Source organism: Ailuropoda melanoleuca, chromosome 7 (assembly GCF_002007445.2).
Source record: "Ailuropoda melanoleuca isolate Jingjing chromosome 7, ASM200744v2, whole genome shotgun sequence".
NCBI classification, from domain to species: Eukaryota; Metazoa; Chordata; class Mammalia; order Carnivora; family Ursidae; genus Ailuropoda; species Ailuropoda melanoleuca.
Window position 1 is genome coordinate 34136354 of NC_048224.1, and position 18386 is coordinate 34154739.

At 42.5% G+C, this 18386-nt stretch overlaps 1 protein-coding gene across 2 annotated transcripts in view; it reads left to right on the top strand.

Moving 5' to 3' along the window:
- The first annotated feature begins 946 nt into the window (after positions 1-946).
- The window catches only part of SLC44A1 (solute carrier family 44 member 1), a 139490-nt gene continuing 122050 nt past the window's right edge, over positions 947-18386 (top strand). For both annotated transcript variants that reach the window (XM_034664219.1, XM_034664218.1), the window contains exon 1: positions 947-1018. In XM_034664219.1, the coding sequence (XP_034520110.1) occupies positions 983-1018 (36 nt within the window). In that variant the 5' untranslated portion in view covers positions 947-982. The remainder of the gene's footprint in view (positions 1019-18386) is intronic.

Genomic DNA, 18386 nt, shown 5'->3' on the forward strand with positions numbered 1-18386 from the left:
TATTCTAACTTGTTGCTACAACACAGTGCATTAATGTAGCAACAGGGACTTTAAAGAGAACAGAAGCTATCTTTTTTGTTCTCTTTATTCCCAGTGCCCACAAATTACTGGAATTTAGTATGTCCTCAGTAAATATTTTTAATATGAACGACTTAATACTCGCTTATTGTTTTTTTTGTGGACAATCCTGTATAAGAAAGTTGAGTTCAGATCCAACATGGCTCTGTATTGAGAGACCTGGCGAACTTGTTACCTTTTCCCTATATACGGCTCTTTATAAAAATTTCGACCTTGGGTGCATTTTATTAGGCTGTCTCCTTCAAAGGCTCAGTTTCATCAGCAAAATGGGGCCAGTAGCAACAGATGCTTGTCTCTCCCCGTTTTCCATCACCCACTCCTTCATCAGGGAAGGTTTATCGTGTACACTTTCCTCTGGATGAAAAACAACCGTAGAAGCAGTAAGATGCCATTAGGGTCTTCGGGTTGCGCGTCCAGTGTGGAAAGCGAGCAGCTCCGCACGGCTCGCCAGTGCCTCTCGGGTCCGGAAGCAATCCGGCCGCATTTCGCCTGCGAGCCTGCTCAGCCCCTGGGAGCCTCAACCCTATCCGACCTCTTGCTCCGAGGCAGCGCTGTGCCTCGGTGCCACCGCTAAATAGGCTCGGCACTGCGCAGGCTCCGACGCTCGCCGAAGAGCCCGGCCTCGTTTTGGCCGCCGCCGCCCCGCAGTCGGCGCGGCGCTGCACTGGGGGCGGGGAGTCTGATGGGAGACGAGCGCGGCGCTGAGGAGGCGGCGGCCCGGGAGAGGGAGCGGGAGAGGGACTGGGCGCGGGAGGCGGGAGGCGGGGGACAGGGGGAGGCGCCGCCGCCGCCGCCGCCCGCCCCTTTCCGCTGGGGAGCAGCTGCAGCAGCAGGAGCGGAGCAGGAGCCGCGCAGCCGCCGCCGCCGGGGGANGGCGCCGCCTCCGGGCTCCTCCGGCCCCGCCATGGGCTGCTGCAGCTCCGCCTCCTCCGCCGCGCAGGTGAGGGGCTCCCGCCTCCCGGCCGCCCTCCCGGATGCCTCCCCCGCGCCGCACCGCTGGCGTCCGCTGCCTCCCGCTGCCTCCCGCTGCCTCCCGCTGTCCCCCGCTGCCCGAGAGCCTCCCTTCAGCCCGCCGTACACTCCGGAGACCCCCAACCCCGCCTCTCCCTCGCGCCTGTCCCGCAGGTGCCCCCGCGCTGGCGCCGCGGCTGCCAACTCGCAGCCACCACTGCGCGGCCCCCAGCGCACCCCCAGCTCTCGCTGGCCCCTTTCCGACTTGGCCTCCTCTTCCCAGTCACACCTGAGCGGCCCGTCCCGCCCGCCTGCAGGTAGAAGCAGCACAGGCGCCTCCTCTGTGCTGTGCCCCAGGTGGCACCCCGTTCCCTAGTCTTCTGGGCCTTGCGCCTCTCTTCCCATCTCCTTGGAGTCTCCCCTTCCCCATCCGCCGGCTGTTTTCTGTGCTCCCAGGCGGAGTACCCTCAGCATGAGCTCTTCACCCCTTTTCCACCTTATTCCAGTTTCTGCTCCATTAGATATTGTGTCCCTTTTTCTTGCCCGCCGTCCCCGACACCAGGTTCAAGTGTTTAAGCGGGTTCCGCAGCCCTTACACGGCCCACTTCCCAGATCCCACCCGCTCGCCTTGTACCCCATCCCCCCTTTGTGCCTTGACCCTGGACACCGCGGCCTCTCCGCGCACCGACGCCCCTGCGGGAGCGCTGGCACTACGCTGGGAAGGAGATTGGGCACCTGGTGGGTGACGGGAGCGTTACGGAAACTCCCTCTTTGTTGTCAGTGTAACAGGAGGAAGAGGTGCCGAATTTAGTTTTTCTGTGGGCACTGGCTGAATGTTGTCGCTGAGGGCTGAGATGCAGAGATTTCTCCAGCTTCTACCCTGCCCCCATCCAAATTTCGCTAACCTCCCTCTCCCTTGCCGATCCGAGCCCTTAACCTGGATGGAAATGTTTAGACAACTGTATAAGGATCAAATGTAATAGAACTTGACTGCTGGCCACTAATAACTGAGAGGACCTGTTTGTAAATTACCTAATTTAGTGGATTAGTGAGTGTATTTACAAATACGATAAAAAGCAATCAGGAATACTGCATCAAACTGTCTGGTGTTGGTGTATGAAAAATAGGCTCTGACAACGCCTGGGATGTAATCTCACAGTTTCATTAGCGTAGAATTTAACTGTGGTCTTTTGTTTTTTTTTGATTTGGGGGAGACAAGGTCTCTTGTTTTTAGAAATAAAGGCTGGTTGGTTCTTGGTGAAGAAAAATGCTAGTTTGGGGGGGGAAAATTCTTCCAGAGATCTAGCATCTGCGATAATGCCAGAAGTGTTTTGCTGCTGCTAAATGACTATATATAACTCAGTTTTAAATAACCTGCATACTTGTTCTGAAAATCCGAGATCTGTTAGAAAATGACTAGAATTGCAGATGAATGGAGGACATTTATGTTTTATCAAGTATCCAACCTATTTGTCCAGTTCTTTTTTTGGGTGTTTGCTTACTGGGTTTTTTTCCCCCCTACTAGGATCAGTCAGGCTGATTGGTTTAGTTAAACCTTCCTATTCAGTTGGAATAACCAAGAAAACTATATGTGGTGGTGGTATGGAGGAGAGGTTGGCAGACCAGGGTTTTCATATTAACAGTTAAAGGTGTGGGATTACACAATACCTCTGAACTGGTTAAGGAGTTTTGGGGGAGGGGGCATCTAGTTGTGTGCTATTCATCTCACATTTACTTACGTATTATGTTCACCAAAAAGGTGTTTTCATACTCCTTTTCTTTTAAGAACTGGGTTACTTTACATCCTCCTTTGGTGGTGAAATGCTTTTAAGACAGGAAATTTTTGATAGTTTGTGGATGGCTTGTTCAGTGTGGGAATAGTTAAAATTGGGAGGTATGGGTGCTGGACCAAAACTCTGCTTTAATCACCGGTCTTGCATTTGACTAGCTTCACATCTTACTTTTCAGAATGCTGTCACATACATTTTCTTTGCTTTTTCCTCCTCTTGCAGTCACTGTTTCCTTCATGCCATGTTCTACAGACAAGATGCATGTCATGCACCCTGAGGGGCGCAGGGGTTTTTTTTGTTGTTTTTCCTGTAGATTCCTATAACCAATCAGCAGCTGTCACATGCCTTTAAGTTCAGCTTTAGGGACTCGTAGTGTTCAGTGGATCATCGAGGGGCAGGTTTTGTGCCAAAGAGCTGGTCATCCTTTTTTTTTTTTTTTTAAATTTGAGATTTTGGCATCATTCTTCATTTGTGAAATGTTACCAATCTCCTGTCATTTTAATGCCCCTTTCAGGAGTGTCCCCAGTTTTAGAATAATATCATATCTATATATGTTGTGTTGAAACAAAATAGGGATGCAACTTCACATCACTTTGAACCTCTCAGAGGCCTCAATTGTATTTTCAGGCAGAATGTGTTTCTTTTCATCTCTTCTACTGGACTGAAAGCTTCTTGAGAATAGGAACTGCTTTTGTTTTCCCCATCTTTGTATCCATCGCAGTGCCTCACTATACCTTGAACAGGGGAGTTGCTCAGCAGTACTCGATAGACAGAATGTATGCACAACAACATTTGAATATCTGGCTGGCAAGTAACATGGACGAGGAGTCCAGGTGCTGTTTCACTTCCGTGGGCTTGTTGACTAATTCCACCAAGCCATCCTCTCTGAAGCTCAAATTTGAACTGTTTACCTTAAAATTGACCTGTCTTTCCCACATTTCTTCCTGGTCTGTCAATGGTACCGTCAGTTTGCAAAATTGAGCAGGGTTCTCCTTTTCTCCTGGTGCTCTGCTCAATGCCTGTATTTTAGTTGGAACAGTGGCTGTAGCATCTTTAAAAAGCTTGTCTGCAAACTCTAATGATAACCTGCATAGCACATCAAAACAACGTGCTTCAGGGTACTCTGCAGTTCAGCTTAGCTTTTCTCAGTGGTATCATCAGCAATTTTAAAGCTCTGGCAGGTTTTATCAATGTAAATATAGTACGTTTCCCTTTTGTAGTAGGGATTCACTTTTGAAATGTAATTTATTTTTCCTCCTAGTCTCTTGCTATGTTGTAGACTGTCATGAAAGAGTTTATGGTCTTCCCAACTGTTTCATCTCTTGTAGTCCTGGTGTTATTTTCATTTTCTTGGCAGTGTCTGGATATCATAATTTGCCATCAAAATAATTATCCTGTTTTAGGATTTAGATCAAAGAAAAGTATCACCTTCTATACTAACTTGCATTTCGTTGCCGAAGATGCAAATTATTGGCAAAATGAGTTGTGCTGTTATCAGTTATGTACTTTTAAGAATCTTAAGAATGTCTACGGAGTCAGGGCTCTTATAGAACTCTTAATTATGATTTTTACTAATGACTACTACAAGTTATTTGCTAATATTAGTAACTGCTCAAAACAAGCCAACACATGGTAGCCTTTGCCCAAAAATCTCTTTGAAGGAAACCTAAAAGTGAGATAGTCTTGAGTTTCTTTTTACAGCACTAATCTTCCCTAAGACTCTTAAAATTTATTCCCTACTCTCCATAATTCGTTTGTTCTGCTATAACCTGACATAATTTCTATTCTTGTAATGTTAAACTTCAAAGTTCACTTGTAAATCTTCAGATTTACGAAATGTTCTTTCCCATTGACAAACCAGTTTGAATGGTGCAGGCTTTCCAAAGATTACTTAGCAAATTGCCGTTAAGTCTTTGTCGTTAATGGCTAGATCATTACTTCTCACAGTAGTGCTTTGGAGGCCAGATTCTGCAAGTGCTCTGAAGTTCTGTGTCCTTGGGTTCTAACCTTAGAAATTGTGAGAAGAATGGAGGAGAATCTTTGTCGTTGAACAAACCTCTCCTTGTCTGTCTGACTTTAGGAGAAATTGTACTTGTCTACTGTCTTGTCCCATAGTCCTCAGATTGAGAGCTATAAATTTAACTGTCTTTTTCTAGCTCTCTTCTATCTTGTCTAGGGCATAATAAAAAACAGTCAAGTGGTTCACTAATACTGGTTAACTTTTGAATATGTTAACTATTCCTTAACAGATTTTAATAATTCTTGTAGTCTCCATTTGCTTTGTGGAATTTGAAGTCAGATGATAAAAATGGCATTTGAAGAGTGCAGTGGGATTTCCCAATGAAAACTAAGTTGTTCCATTAAACTATGTCCAGCAAAGTAGACTTTCTGGGATAAAAAAGTCATGGCATGAAGACAGTTTATTTTTCTTCTTCTGAATATTGTGCTGTTAGTATCCTCAAAATATGTAACTCAAATTGGAAAATAATGGAAAAATGGTAATGCATTTTGTATAGCTATTTTCCGCAGTGATTTTCATGTTGTAATTTCTATAGTAACTCTGAAGTTGACTCTACTCGCATTTTACAGCTCAGGAAATTGGCACTTGGAGGTTAGGAAACTTGGCTGAAGTCAGCTGCAGATCCAAACTTTAATCCCGATCTTCTGGATCTCAGTCCTGTGTTTCCGTGCTCACGTGCATGCTTCCCAAATCTTAAATTGCAGCTCACTCTATCTTTAGAAACGTCCCACTCAATACAATTTTGAATTAAGGCATTTCCAACTTAAATTCATGCCACCATTTTGAATTTCCTGCAAGTCCTAGCTGTGGAACAGCATAGTATAATATAGCAAAACTAGTCTAGCTAGAATGTTCCCAGGCTTCACAAATACTATCACATACTATTTGACATGTTCATCCTATCATTTAGAAATGTTATTGGCTTGGGAGGATAAGTATTTATAAAAATTCATTCTCTGTTTTGCTACTGGTAATTAGTTAATAGCTGTGTTTCTGCATAACCCTCCACACCCTTCCCTCCCCGGCCCTCCCAAGAAGAAAGAAATATTTCCATGTTGTAACTTTGGCTCAGATTTTTGGGACTCTAGGGGATATTAGAGATAAACCAGTCCTACTGTCTTACTTTTTTGTTGAGCTGAACTAGAATTGAGAAGCTATGAAGTAGTCTGAGGTCAGAGAAATCTGTTATGAGGTAGCTGGGACTAGAAACCTCCTCTGTGTCTGAATCTCTTGATCTTTCTGTAGTCCAGTTAATTCTTAATATTTTAAGCCCTCTTATCTTTGCAACCTTGGCTGTACATTAGAAACACTTAGAGAACTTTAAAAAACACTAATGCTTTGGTTTTACTCCCAGAGATTCTGATTTCATTGGTTCAAGGTCACTGCCTGCTCATCAAAATTTTTTGAAGTTCCCCTGGTGATTCTCCTCTGCTGCCACGGTTGAAAACCACTGAGAACGTACCCTTTCTTTAGGTAACTTCATCTCCTCTTATGGTTTCAATTACAATCTGTATGCTGACAATTCCCAAACTGAATTACTGAATTGAAAGAAACTCTGTCCCGGTTTCTGATCCTAATATCCAGCTGATTACTTAGCACCTCCTCTAGGATATCTTACAGGCAACTCAAATTCAGCATGTCAAAAACTGAACTCAAAATTTGTACACACACACGTCTTTCAGAATCTCTGGTTCACTGAAGAATACCAGTATCCTGGTGTGGAAACTGGAAACTGAGTCATGCAGGAGCCTACCTTTCATTCTTCCACGTCTCGTCACCACATCTTGCTTCTTTAACCTTCTAAATTCTGCTGGCAGCACCCAAGTCTAAGCCTCCGTCATCTCTGGCCAGAACCTTGCTTACAGATCTCCCTGTATTATTTATGCTGCCTTCAAATTTTTCTCCGTACTGCAGTCTTAGTGATCTTTAAAAAATCCAAAGCTGATTGTGTCCCTCTCCTGCTTAAAACCGTTTAATGGTTTCCGATTGCTTTTAAGACAAAGACCAGAATCTCTGACCTTAGCCAACAAAACTCTTTGTGGGCTGATCTCTTCCTCTCTAGTGTCATTGTCCTCTCATGCTCACTCTTCACGCTCCAGCCTCCCAGATTCCTCACCAGATTGTATTCCTTCTCCAAAGGGACTTTTTCCACTTGCTATCCACTTGTCTGGAAGACTCTTTGTTTTGTCCCTGGCCTTTGGCTGGCTACTACTTATCCTTTAAGTTTTAGCCTTAAAGTCATTTCTTTGGAAATGGCTCCCCGATCCTTCAAACCAGGCCACATCTCCTCAATAAATTCTCGTAGTCTTTAGAATTTTCCCTTTGAGTGCTTAAAGCAATAAACAATTATACAGTTGATATTGTCTAGACTGGGAGTTGGCAAAACTATATAGTCCATGGGCCAAATCTGGCTGACTACCTGTTTTTATATGGCTTGCAAGCTAAGAACGCTAAAATTGTGTGTGTGTGTGTGTGTGTGTATTTTTTAATAGTTGAAAAAAATCAAACGATTATTGCATGATACATTTATTTCATACAATTGTATGAAATTTGATTTTCATTGTCCACAAAGTTTTACTGGGACATGATCCCACTCATTTGTTTACATATTGTCTATGGCTACTTTCATGCTACAATGGCAAGGTTGAGTAGTTATGACAGAGACTGTACAAGTGTAAATATTTACTCTGTGGCCTTTAAAGAAAATGTTTGCTGACCCCTGGTCTAGACCGAGCTGACAAAGAGTAGGACCATGTCTGTTCTGTTCATTGCTGTTATTCTCTGTGCTGGGTTAATAGCCGGTACATGATAGGTGCTCAGGAAATATTTGAATAAATAAACAAATGTTCTCTTTCCTTCCATGAATGGATGTGGATGAGCTCCTACCTTAGCAATTCTGATGATTTAAAATTCAATACAACAATTTTTTAAAGGAATAAATACTTTCATAGAAGATTATAGCATCCTTAGCAGCATTCTTAAGCAGCTTGTCTGTTGCAGGTATACGTGTCATGTGTGAAGCAAGCGGACTTACAGAGGTGTAAGTTCCCAGGTCAAGGTGAATGGGAAAAGACTGGTCCATTCCAGTAATGGGCCAGTTGGATTTACAGTGCTGACGTTTTTATAGCAGGCACAAATGGATGGGACTTTATGTGAGGTTTTATAAAGAAAAAGTGTTTGAACTGGTGAAAACTTCAGTTGTTAAAGAGGCATTGTTATTTCTGCTGTGGGAATTCACTCTGGAAATGGTTAAAGTTTCTGGCACAGTAATATTTCTTACCTTTTAGTACTTTTTGTTTTCGCATTTATTTGGAATATAGTACAGCGTGATGTTCCAATTTTGAATTTATGCATTGTGTCAAACTTGGTACTCTTTAAAAAGGCGATTTTTGAAAGAGATTTGCATTTTTCAGAATTTTTTTTTAAAAGATTTTATTTATTTATTTGAGAGAGAAAGAGCACGGGCTGGGGGTGGGGTAGGGGCAGAGGGAGATGATTGAGCAGGGAGCCCAGTGAAGGGCTGGATCCCAGGACCTTGGGATCATGACCTGAGCTGAAGGCAGACACTTAACCAGCTAAGCCACCCAGGCGCCCCTTTTCGGTATGTTTTAATATATTCAGTGGTGGTGGTGGGGTTCTGAGTTTATTTTTTCCTGTGATATATTCCTTAAAAAAAAAAAAAAGATTTATGTATTTTAGAGAGGGGGAGGGGCAGAGGAAGAGGGAAAGTCTTTTTTTTTTTTTTTTTAAGATTTTATTTATTTGTGGGGCGCCTGGGTGGCTCAGTTATTAAGCATCTGCCTTCGGCTCAGGTCCTGATCCCAGGGTCCTGGGATCGGGCTCCTCCACTGGGAGCCTGCTTCTTCCTCTCCCACTCCCCCTGCTTGTGTTCCCTCTCTCACTCTGTCTCTCTCTGTCAAATAAATAAATAAAATCTTTAAAAAAAAGATTTTATTTATTTGAGAGTGAGAGAGCACTCATTGAGTGTGCCCATGGGCAGGGGGTGGAGGGGCAGAGGAAGAGGGACAGCAGATCCCTGCTGAGCAGGGAGCCCAACATGGGGCTCCATTCCAGGATCCTGAGATCATGACCTGAGCTGAAGCCAAGAATCAGAGGCTTAACAGACTACACCACCCAGGTGCCCTGATAGACTCTTTTTTTATTTCGTATCAGTTGTATAATAGGATTTACTTAAAAAACATTTGGTTGATAAATCATTGGAAATGATTTTTTTGTGTGAAAATAATATTACTCTTTTTAGCTGTTCTCTGCAACATCTCACAACCAATTATTTGGACATTTAGAAAGGAAACTCTTAAAAGCTATTTTTAGTCTAATTTTTAGTCTAATTTTACTGAAAATTGTTAAACGGAAGTATTTGATTTCTGGATACTTTTATATAACGTAAAATAAAACAGCAAAAGGATAGAAAAATTGGAACTAGATGTTTACTTCAAGATGTTCAAGTAGCAGTGAAGGTATAAAAGGTTTTTTTTTGTAGCATTGTGATAATGATGATGATATCTTGTAAGATTTTTCATTATGAACCACTTAGGATGATGCCATTGTAAGAAATAAAGAAAACTTAAATCTAAATAGCTAACATATTAAAAAATTAATCTCACATAAATTAAGAGGTAGGATGGCTTCTAGGTTGGTTAGTTTAGTGGCTTGATGATGTCAGCAAGGACCTGAGTTCTCTCTTTGCTTTTTAAAAAAATTTTTTTTATTTTAAAGAAGATCACTTCTCCTCACTTGTTGCCCTCATGATCCCAAGATGCATGTGGCTCTTCCTACTTTCTTTTGCTGAGCTGACAACCTCCAGTGGTTTCCTTTTAGTAGGCGTTAGGGAGGGCTGTATACTCATCCCTCAACAATTTCTAGCAAGAGGGAGACGAAGAACCCTGTAATTGGTTGGCCTAGACTAACCAGGATTTCCTGGAGTCAAGTGGAGGGTGGAGCAAACCAGAACAAAATTAGAACTCCGCCAGCCTCCCAGAGGCTGGGGATGGTGACGGGGTAGTCAGCCAATAGTACCTGTTACATAGTTTTGCCGTTTTCTTCTGCCTGTAAAGTCACACCTCTGCAGTGTTTCCTAACATTTTGCTTATAGCTCCATTATAAGACTTCACAGTTCATAGCTGAAAGTCACACAATTATCCTTCTGTTCTCCCAGGAATATTGCTCTAGCCACTGCTGAAGCCCCTGTTTTTTTACCCACCTCACTGCCTCTTTCCCGTTCCAAGGCCAGGATAGCTTCAGGATAAAGAAACCATTTAAGGTTGGAATAATGGTTAAGTAGCTAATTAATATTCCCCCAGTCAGTGATCCTCAGGAGAATCTTGGGGGTTAGTGTAACCTCTTCCCTCTGGCTCTCAATTTTCTTGTCTGTCTCTTCTGTGTGTGTTTATCTCTGTCTATTCGGTACTCATTTATTCTCTTTTCCCTAACATTTTCTTTTTCCTTCCTCCTCACCCCTCCCCAATGCACTTATTAAGGAGCCATAATACTGAGTGGAATATACTAGGATCGAGAAGGAAAAAAAGAGTGGCTTTTTTCTTTTCCCTCCTGTTTAATTCTTCCCGTTCGTCCTTCCTTCCTTCCTTCCTTCCTCCCTCCCTCCCTCCCTCTCTTTCTCCCGTTGTCTGTCTTCCTTTCTTATATAAATAATAATAAACCTGAAGATTCACATCATTATTTAGGATATCTATGATATAAAGAGCTCTCATAAAAAATGCATCTCTGCAACAAATAGCTAATTTACAGAAGAGGAAATAGTAAACTAAAATGTAAATGCGTTCAATCTTACTGATAATCAAATTAACTGAAAGCACAGAGACACTTTTTTACACCTGCAACTTTGGTAAAAGTTAACAGAATATTAATTGCTCGTGTGGTTTTGACTCAAGTGTACTTTATTGATTTGCTGTATAAATTGGAATGACTCTCTTGGGGCATTGTTTGATGACATACATTGAAAGCCATAAAAAGCAGTTGATATCCCTTATTTAGTCCTCCAAAAGTACAGTAAATGCTATATGCAAGAATCTTTCCATTTGGCATTATTTATAGTAGCAGAAGAGTTTAATTTTAAATATATTTTTGGTGTAAAATTTCTTTTTTTTTACTAAAAAAAAGTATTGTATGTGTCTCATTTCCCATCCCCAGCTTAAATGATCCTCCCTAAATGCGTAAGTGGCCTTCTACCTTCCTTATATGGAATCCTTTCCCTACTGTTACCTTAAAGGACTATTAGAATCCGTAGAATTGAACACCATCCTATACTGATGAGAGTATGGGCTGCATAACCAGACTGCACGGGTTTGAATTTCAGTTCTGTCACCAGCTAGGTTATTGGGGCCAAATTCTTTAACATTTGATGCCTCACTTTCCCCAGTTGTAAAATAGGAACAATAATAAAACCTATCTCCTATAGGCTTATAGCAAATTGCACAACCCATGAGATATCTCCACCATTATGATATTAATGGAAACTAAATCTATCAGATGTCTTTGTATCCATTAATCCTCCCCTGAAAAAAGTCCTGTTCGGGTTTTCGAAAAGGGACCCTGACTTCTAAAAATTTTAAATTGTGTCGGGAGGATGAGTGCTAAGGGTAAGATAAACAGCTAATAATGAGAGGCTAAATTGGGTGCTTAGGAGTTCGGGGAATGGGGAAACCAAGAAAGGATGGACTAGTTGGTGAGTGGGCTACCTGAGAATGACTGGTGATCTGGCCTTGAAGGATGGGGCTTAGAGTCGGAGGAAAGACAGATTTCAGTAAAAAACAGAAAGGGCATACCAATGAAAGGAACAGCTTGAACAAAGGCAAGGAGGCCTTTAACTCATTGCAAAGGAGACCTGGCCAGCGTAAAGAGAAGAGATGGGGAAGGCATTAATATTTGAAGGGAAGGAAATAGGCAGCCACGGAGGGTTTTTCAGAGTGATTTAAGGAAGATTAATATGACAGCCTTGCCTGTGCTTGAAGTGGGAGAAAGGGAAACAGATGCCACCCCAGGAAGCTGTTCACTATCTTGGACCAAACAGTGTTTCCCAAATGGGAAACAGAGAAGAGATATTATGGAATTGGAATAGGACAGACTTTCCTGATTTATCTGGGTATGTGGGATGAAGAATAGGGATAAAACCAGTTTAGAATGCCATGTAATGGAGGAAGGGTATTATAATAGGCATTGCAAGGGAAGATGGAGACTAGTATGTTGTGAAGGGAAGATGAGTTTAATTTTGTGTGGACTGAATTTTGAGGTGATATTGCTACTGATAGCTCCATGTAGCCAGCGATTTTCCATAGGCAATAGAAGACCCAGAACTGGATTTCCAGTGTTTTAAGTCATGTGTGTAGAGGAGATGCTTTCGGGATGGGTGATCTCAGAGGGGAAGGACAGGGCATGAAATGTGAGAGCAGACAACCAGGGAATGAGTGATGACTGGTCATGAACTGGGGGTTTCTCTATTCTCATTCCCTGCCTGCTGTCATGTAATCAATTTCATTTTTTTCTCACGACTCTGGGAGGGATACCAGTGTTAGCCCCATTTTACAGATTAGGAAGGCGAGACTGAGAAAGCTTAGGCAGTTTGCCCAAGTTCCCCTGAGTAATGTAGAGCCTGGAGTAGTTCAAAGCACGTACATTTCCTCCTGCACTGCATTCCTTTCTCTCTGCTGTGCTGAGAACTACTACATTTGAGTAGTATATTAAATGTACCTCAGACACCACTCACTTAAATTCAGAGATATTGTGTACCGTTTGCCCTCACTTTAAAGTGTGTGTGTGTGTGTGTGTGTGTGTATGTGTGTAGGGGAGGCTGTTGGTTTTATATATATATTTTTAAGATTTATTTATTTATTTTAGAGAGAGAGAGAAAGTGAGTGGAGTTGGGGGGGTGGGCAGAAGGAGAGGGAGAGGATCTCCAGCAGACTCCCCACTGAACGTAGAGCCCAAGGCTGGCTAGGCCTCACAACCCTCAGATCATGACCTGAGGAGTCAAAATCGAGAGTCTGATGCGTAACCAACTGAGCCACCCAGGTGCCCCAAGGGTGTTTTAAATCAGTGCACCCCAAACTAGAGGTCCAGGATGACAGTTTGGATCAGTCTGTGGTCTGCCTAAGTGGTGGTTATAAACCTTGGACTCTAGGGATCCTTGACTGCTGTGCATTCCCTCCTGGGTCCTTTTACAAATTCATCTAAAACCTTGAGTCTGAATAAGTCTGTCATGGCTGCAAGTTTACCAAATATGCCTATAATTGTGTCCTTTCCCCCATAACTCAGATTCTTGAGAATATAGTTTTCAATAAGGAATATATGTTTATTTAGTCAGTCTTTGGAGATCCATGGCCTCTAAAAGGGTTAGTGTAATTGATGCTGGCGTTATTTAATAGTGAGCACCAACAAGGCTCTGGAGAGCAGTAAGAAAGGAAAGGGTGAAGAAAATGGCCACAGTGAAGCTGACTTTGTAGCACAAATGATTAGCATTCACATTAGGATCGAATTACGGAGGCAGAGATTTTCACCACCAGGGCAAAAGCTGGATTTTTTTTTTTTTTTAAGCTAAATTGCACTTTAAAAACTCAGCATATTTAAGAGAGTTTTATTCCTTGCTTGCTAGGCTCTGAAGTTTTTTCAGATCTGTTTTGCATGTGATTTTGTATTTTCATGACAAGTCCAAAAACATCAGCGGTTGGAAGACAATTCTAAAGGTACCAAGTTTTAGGTCTAGCATATTACATACGTATGTTCTGAAACTAACCGCACTTCTACATCAAGAAAAACATTTTGGAGCAGACGCTGGTGGTTGGAGTATATTTCAGTTATGAAAGTTTGGAGATAATACTTCAATACTTTCATTTTATTTTATTTTTTAAAGATTTTATTTATTTATTCGACAGAGATAGAGACAGCCAGTGAGAGAGGGAACACAAGCAGGGGGGGAGTAGGAGAGGAAGAAGCAGGCTCCCAGTGGAGGAGCCTGATGTGGGGCTCGATCCCGCAATGCCGGGATCACGCCCTGAGCCAAAGGCAGATGCTTAACCGCTGTGCCACCCAGGCGCCCCAATACTTTCATTTTAAAACTGAATGCAATTCTCTTTTTACATAGATAATGATAATTTTTTTAAAGTTTCTAGTTTAATCTGAGAAAGTAAAGCAAGAGCAAGTAGAGAGACATGTTTCTCTTGTAGTAATAAGCAAACAGAGCAGGGAGTCTCCTGGGCAGGAGGAACACTTTCTCTGGACTGCTATTTACCAGGCTCCGGGCTCCATGGGTGGTGCTCTGCAGTAAGGATACGGGTGTTACTTCTTTAAGAATGCCTTAAGGGTTTCTCCCAAGGCTGTGCTCCCCAAACACCGGGGCTGCTAAGTGATCTTCCAAGAAAAGGGTTCTAAGGTAATAAAAATTTGGGAAGTTCTTGCTGATTCCATGCCATCTCCCCAACATCTCCCTTTCCTTACCTCTTTTGTTTGAGGCACGGTGCATATCAGCATATTAAAGGCTCATTGCCCTTCACTCCCCATCCTCAACCCCAGGAAACCAATTTAACTTTGCATAACTGACCTTTTGAATTTAGTTGTCCTTAAACTTTTTTTCCCCATTACATCTATTTTTGAATATGTTTTATTTACTTTTTAAGTAAACTACCTCCAACAGGGCTCGAACTCAACAAACCCAAGATCGGAAGTCGCAAGCGCCACTGAATCAGCCAGGTGTCCCTTTTCTTTACATCTTGAGGAACTATTCTGCAGAACACACTTTGAGAAATGGTTCTTGAAATATTCCTTCTCATTTCCCTGAAGTGACAACAAAAGAGTGTGGTAGTAGCAAGAATGGTGTTGGATCAATCAGGTAACCCTTAGGTAGGAAGTGCTTAGCAGATCTGAAACGGAGTTTGAACAGATCACAAACTTCATGTTGTTTAAAATATTAGCAGAACAGTGTAAAGTCACTCGAGTGTATTATAATCTGAAAGCCTTCATGTGAATGGTTTCTCAGATTTGTAGTTTGAGATCTCACAAGAAGTTAGGGAAGAGTTCTTAGTTCAGAGAAGGACCCTACCAGCTTGTAATTTGGGAATCTGGACTACTGTGAGGCCAGCTGGGCCAACAGCAAGAGAAGGAACCAGCCATTTAGACCTGAGGGTTTTCTTCTCCTTTCCTTGGGGCCTGCTGCCTACCACTCCAAAGGACCATCCAGAGGTGGGACCTGGTGAGCCAATGTTGTCTTTTATTGGAGAAAGAATTGAGAATGGAGATGAAGTTACAGGGACTAAGCAAATAATAGATCCTGAACAAATGCTTATTGAATAAATGGGATGGGGGGATGGGGTATTCAGGGACTAACAGTTGAGGATGCTAATGATACTTGTTAAAATTACTATTAAAACAAATCTAACTGATGTGGAGGGAAATGGGAATGAACCTGAAAATTACAATAAGCCATTATTCGAAATGTTTGTTAATACTAGTGTTCGTGAGCCTGACCTTGTTAGCACGTGTCCCTTCATTATAATGAAGTCTTGGTGAAGACATTAATAACTAGCCAGTGGGGGGGAAAAAAGAGCACATCATAAACTAGAGACCTCCGGGCTGGTCCACACCTAAGTAGGCTAGGTAATCACGGTTGATAGATTTATGAGAATGAAGGCTTCTCTTCTCTTCTGCCTCTGCCTCCCACTCCCCTCTTTTTTTTTTTTTTTTTTTAAATTGGCTCACATTGCAGAATGCATGAAGGAAGCTCTTCTGGCCCATCTTCACAATGCCTGTCTGGGAGCAGAGTGGGTAGAACTATAGATCTGTGTATTTTGTTCAAAGCGTGACTGAAAAGGACAAAAAGCACAGCAAAAATGACCCCTGCCTGTGGCTGTGGCACAGAAGTGAGGAAGCTCTGAGGCCAGTGGGAAGGCACTGAAAGAAAAAAGTAAAAGCATCAGGAATGTTGGTAAAATACAGAGAAAATTCCAGGTGGGTCACATGGTTTGGTTCAGTTCAATGTTTACAGGCAAGTGTGCAGGTCAGTCTGCTAAGGACTGGCTTTAACCAAGAATGAGACTTTGCCTTTAGAAGTATACAGCCTGCAGAGGAGTGTAGGGGCTCCCACAGGGTTGGAGTGCACCTGCGCCTCTGTTTCTTAAAGAGCCACAAGGTACACCTGTTTACAGTGTGTAAAGTGCTGATAATTTCTTGGTAGATTCTAAACTAATTTTTAAAAATAAGAGCTAGCAGTTGGTTGAGCAGCTGACTCTTGATTTCAGCTCAGGTCATAATTTCGGGATCCTGGGATCGAGCCCTGCATCAGGCTCCTTGCTCAGCAGGAGTCTGCTTGAGAATTGTCTCTCCCTTCCCATCTGCCCTTCCCATCTGCCCTTCCCCCTGCTCTCTCTCGCTCTCTCAAATAAATAAAATAAATCTTTTTTAAAAATAAAATAAAAATAAGAGCTAGAAATAGACATTATTTTTGAAGTATCATCTGTGTCAATTCTTAACTGGTAAGGGTGGAGTTTAGTAAACTTTGGGATAAAATTATTGTGTGTGTAGGTGTGATAGTATTTAATGACACAGAGTGAAGGGAATAATATTGTCCTTTACTAGAAAATAAAGCTTCCCTGAAGCCTATAGATTGGTCACACAGACTCTTGAGGTAGTCCCGTAGAAAAGATGGTACCTATAATATGTTTAATATATTTTTAAAGTTTTTATTTATTTAATTTCTACCCCCAATATGGGCTCAAACGCATGACCCTGAGATCAAGAATCACATGCTCTTCCAGCCAAGTGCCCCCTATGTTTAATATTTTTATTCCTGTGTTGAAATGCCCAACAGTTAAGCTAAGGTGTGGTTTCTGTTCTTTGATAGCACAAAGTTATAGTAACTATTTAAAGTAGAACAGATCAAAGGTATTCTTTTGTTGTTGTTTGCTAATCTCTGGTGGTTTTCTTGCTGCTTCTCCACGTCTGTTGACCGAATCCCAGATCTCTGTCCTTTCACCCGGCCAGGAAGCCCAGGTACTCTTGACTTTTGTCTCATACCAGAGGTGTGGTCCCAGAGTCTCATACCTACCTGGGTACTGTGACCTGTTTAANTAAAGTAGAACAAATCAAAGGTATTCTTTTGTTGTTGTTTGCTAATCTCTGGTGGTTTTCTTGCTGCTTCTCCACGTCTGTTGACCGAATCCCAGATCTCTGTCCTTTCACCCGGCCAGGAAGCCCAGGTACTCTTGACTTTTGTCTCATACCAGAGGTGTGGTCCCAGAGTCTCATACCTACCTGGGTACTGTGACCTGTTTAATGTCCCACAGCCAGCAAACATGCACAGGGCCCAGAGTGGGTTCTTCAGTTGTCTCTTATTGCTGCATCAGACCAGCTTCTTGATTCTCTTCCAGCTTTCTCCCACTCAGATGGGCGTTTTCTCTTCTACCAAGTATTTACACTTCATCTGCTTCCGAAAATATTTTACATGATTCATAACCAAATGTTCGAAATGGGGGCTCCTGGGTGGCTTGGAGTGGCTGCCTTCAGCTCAGGTCGCTGTCCTGAGGTCCTAGGATGGAGCCTCGCAGTGGGCTCCCTGCTCAGCGGGGAGCTGCTCCTCCCTCTGCCTCTCCCCGGGCTCATGCTTGCGCGCTCTCTCTCTCTCTCTCTCTCTGGATCACTCTCAAATAAATCTTTTTTTCTTTTTTAATGTTATGTTAGTCACCATACAGTACGTCCTTAGTTTCTGNATTTTTTTTTTAATGTTATGTTAGTCACCATACAGTACGTCCTTAGTTTTTGATGTCGTGTTCCATGATTCATTGTTTGCGTAGAACACCCAGTGCTCCATGCAATACGTGCCCTCCTTAACGCCCCTCACAGGGCTAACCCATTCCCCCATCCCGCCTCCCGTCTGAAACCCTCAGTTTGTTTCCCGGAGTCCATAGTCTCTCATGGTTTGTCTCCCCCTCTGATTTTCAAATAAATAAATCTTAAAAAAAAAAAAAGACTTTTTAAATGAAAAGTCAAAAGCTAAAAGGAGAAGGTGGTATAGAAGGAAGAGGCACACATGTCCTAAGTGCCTAAGCTTATTCACCTACCAGAGTTCCTAGCCCTTCTTTACAATAGTACTAATTCGGAGGAGATTATTACATGAAATCCTTTTATAGAATCCCACAACTGGCAAGGCCTTGAGGTCTGTAGCCCAACCCACCAAGGAATAACATCCACTAAGTGGACTTTGTTCAGGCTCTGCTTAAATACCTCCATCAGCAGAGAGTTCACTGCTTCCTGGGATAGTTAATTCAGCTTTCAGGCAGTTAGTAGAAATTTTACACAGCTGAGCTCTTGTGTCCATGTAACTTTACTGTGGATTCTGATTCTGCACCCTTTAGAAAGATAGAATAACTGAACTGAAGATAGAAATCAGCCTTTAATATGTGCCAAGTTTGTGTGTATTTTAAACTTAAAAACCCTTAATTTATACAGCCATTTCTAAATGTCATGATTCCAGATCCTGTACTATTCTGGGCTCCCCCTTTTTTCCCTCTTATGCTTTGATTTTT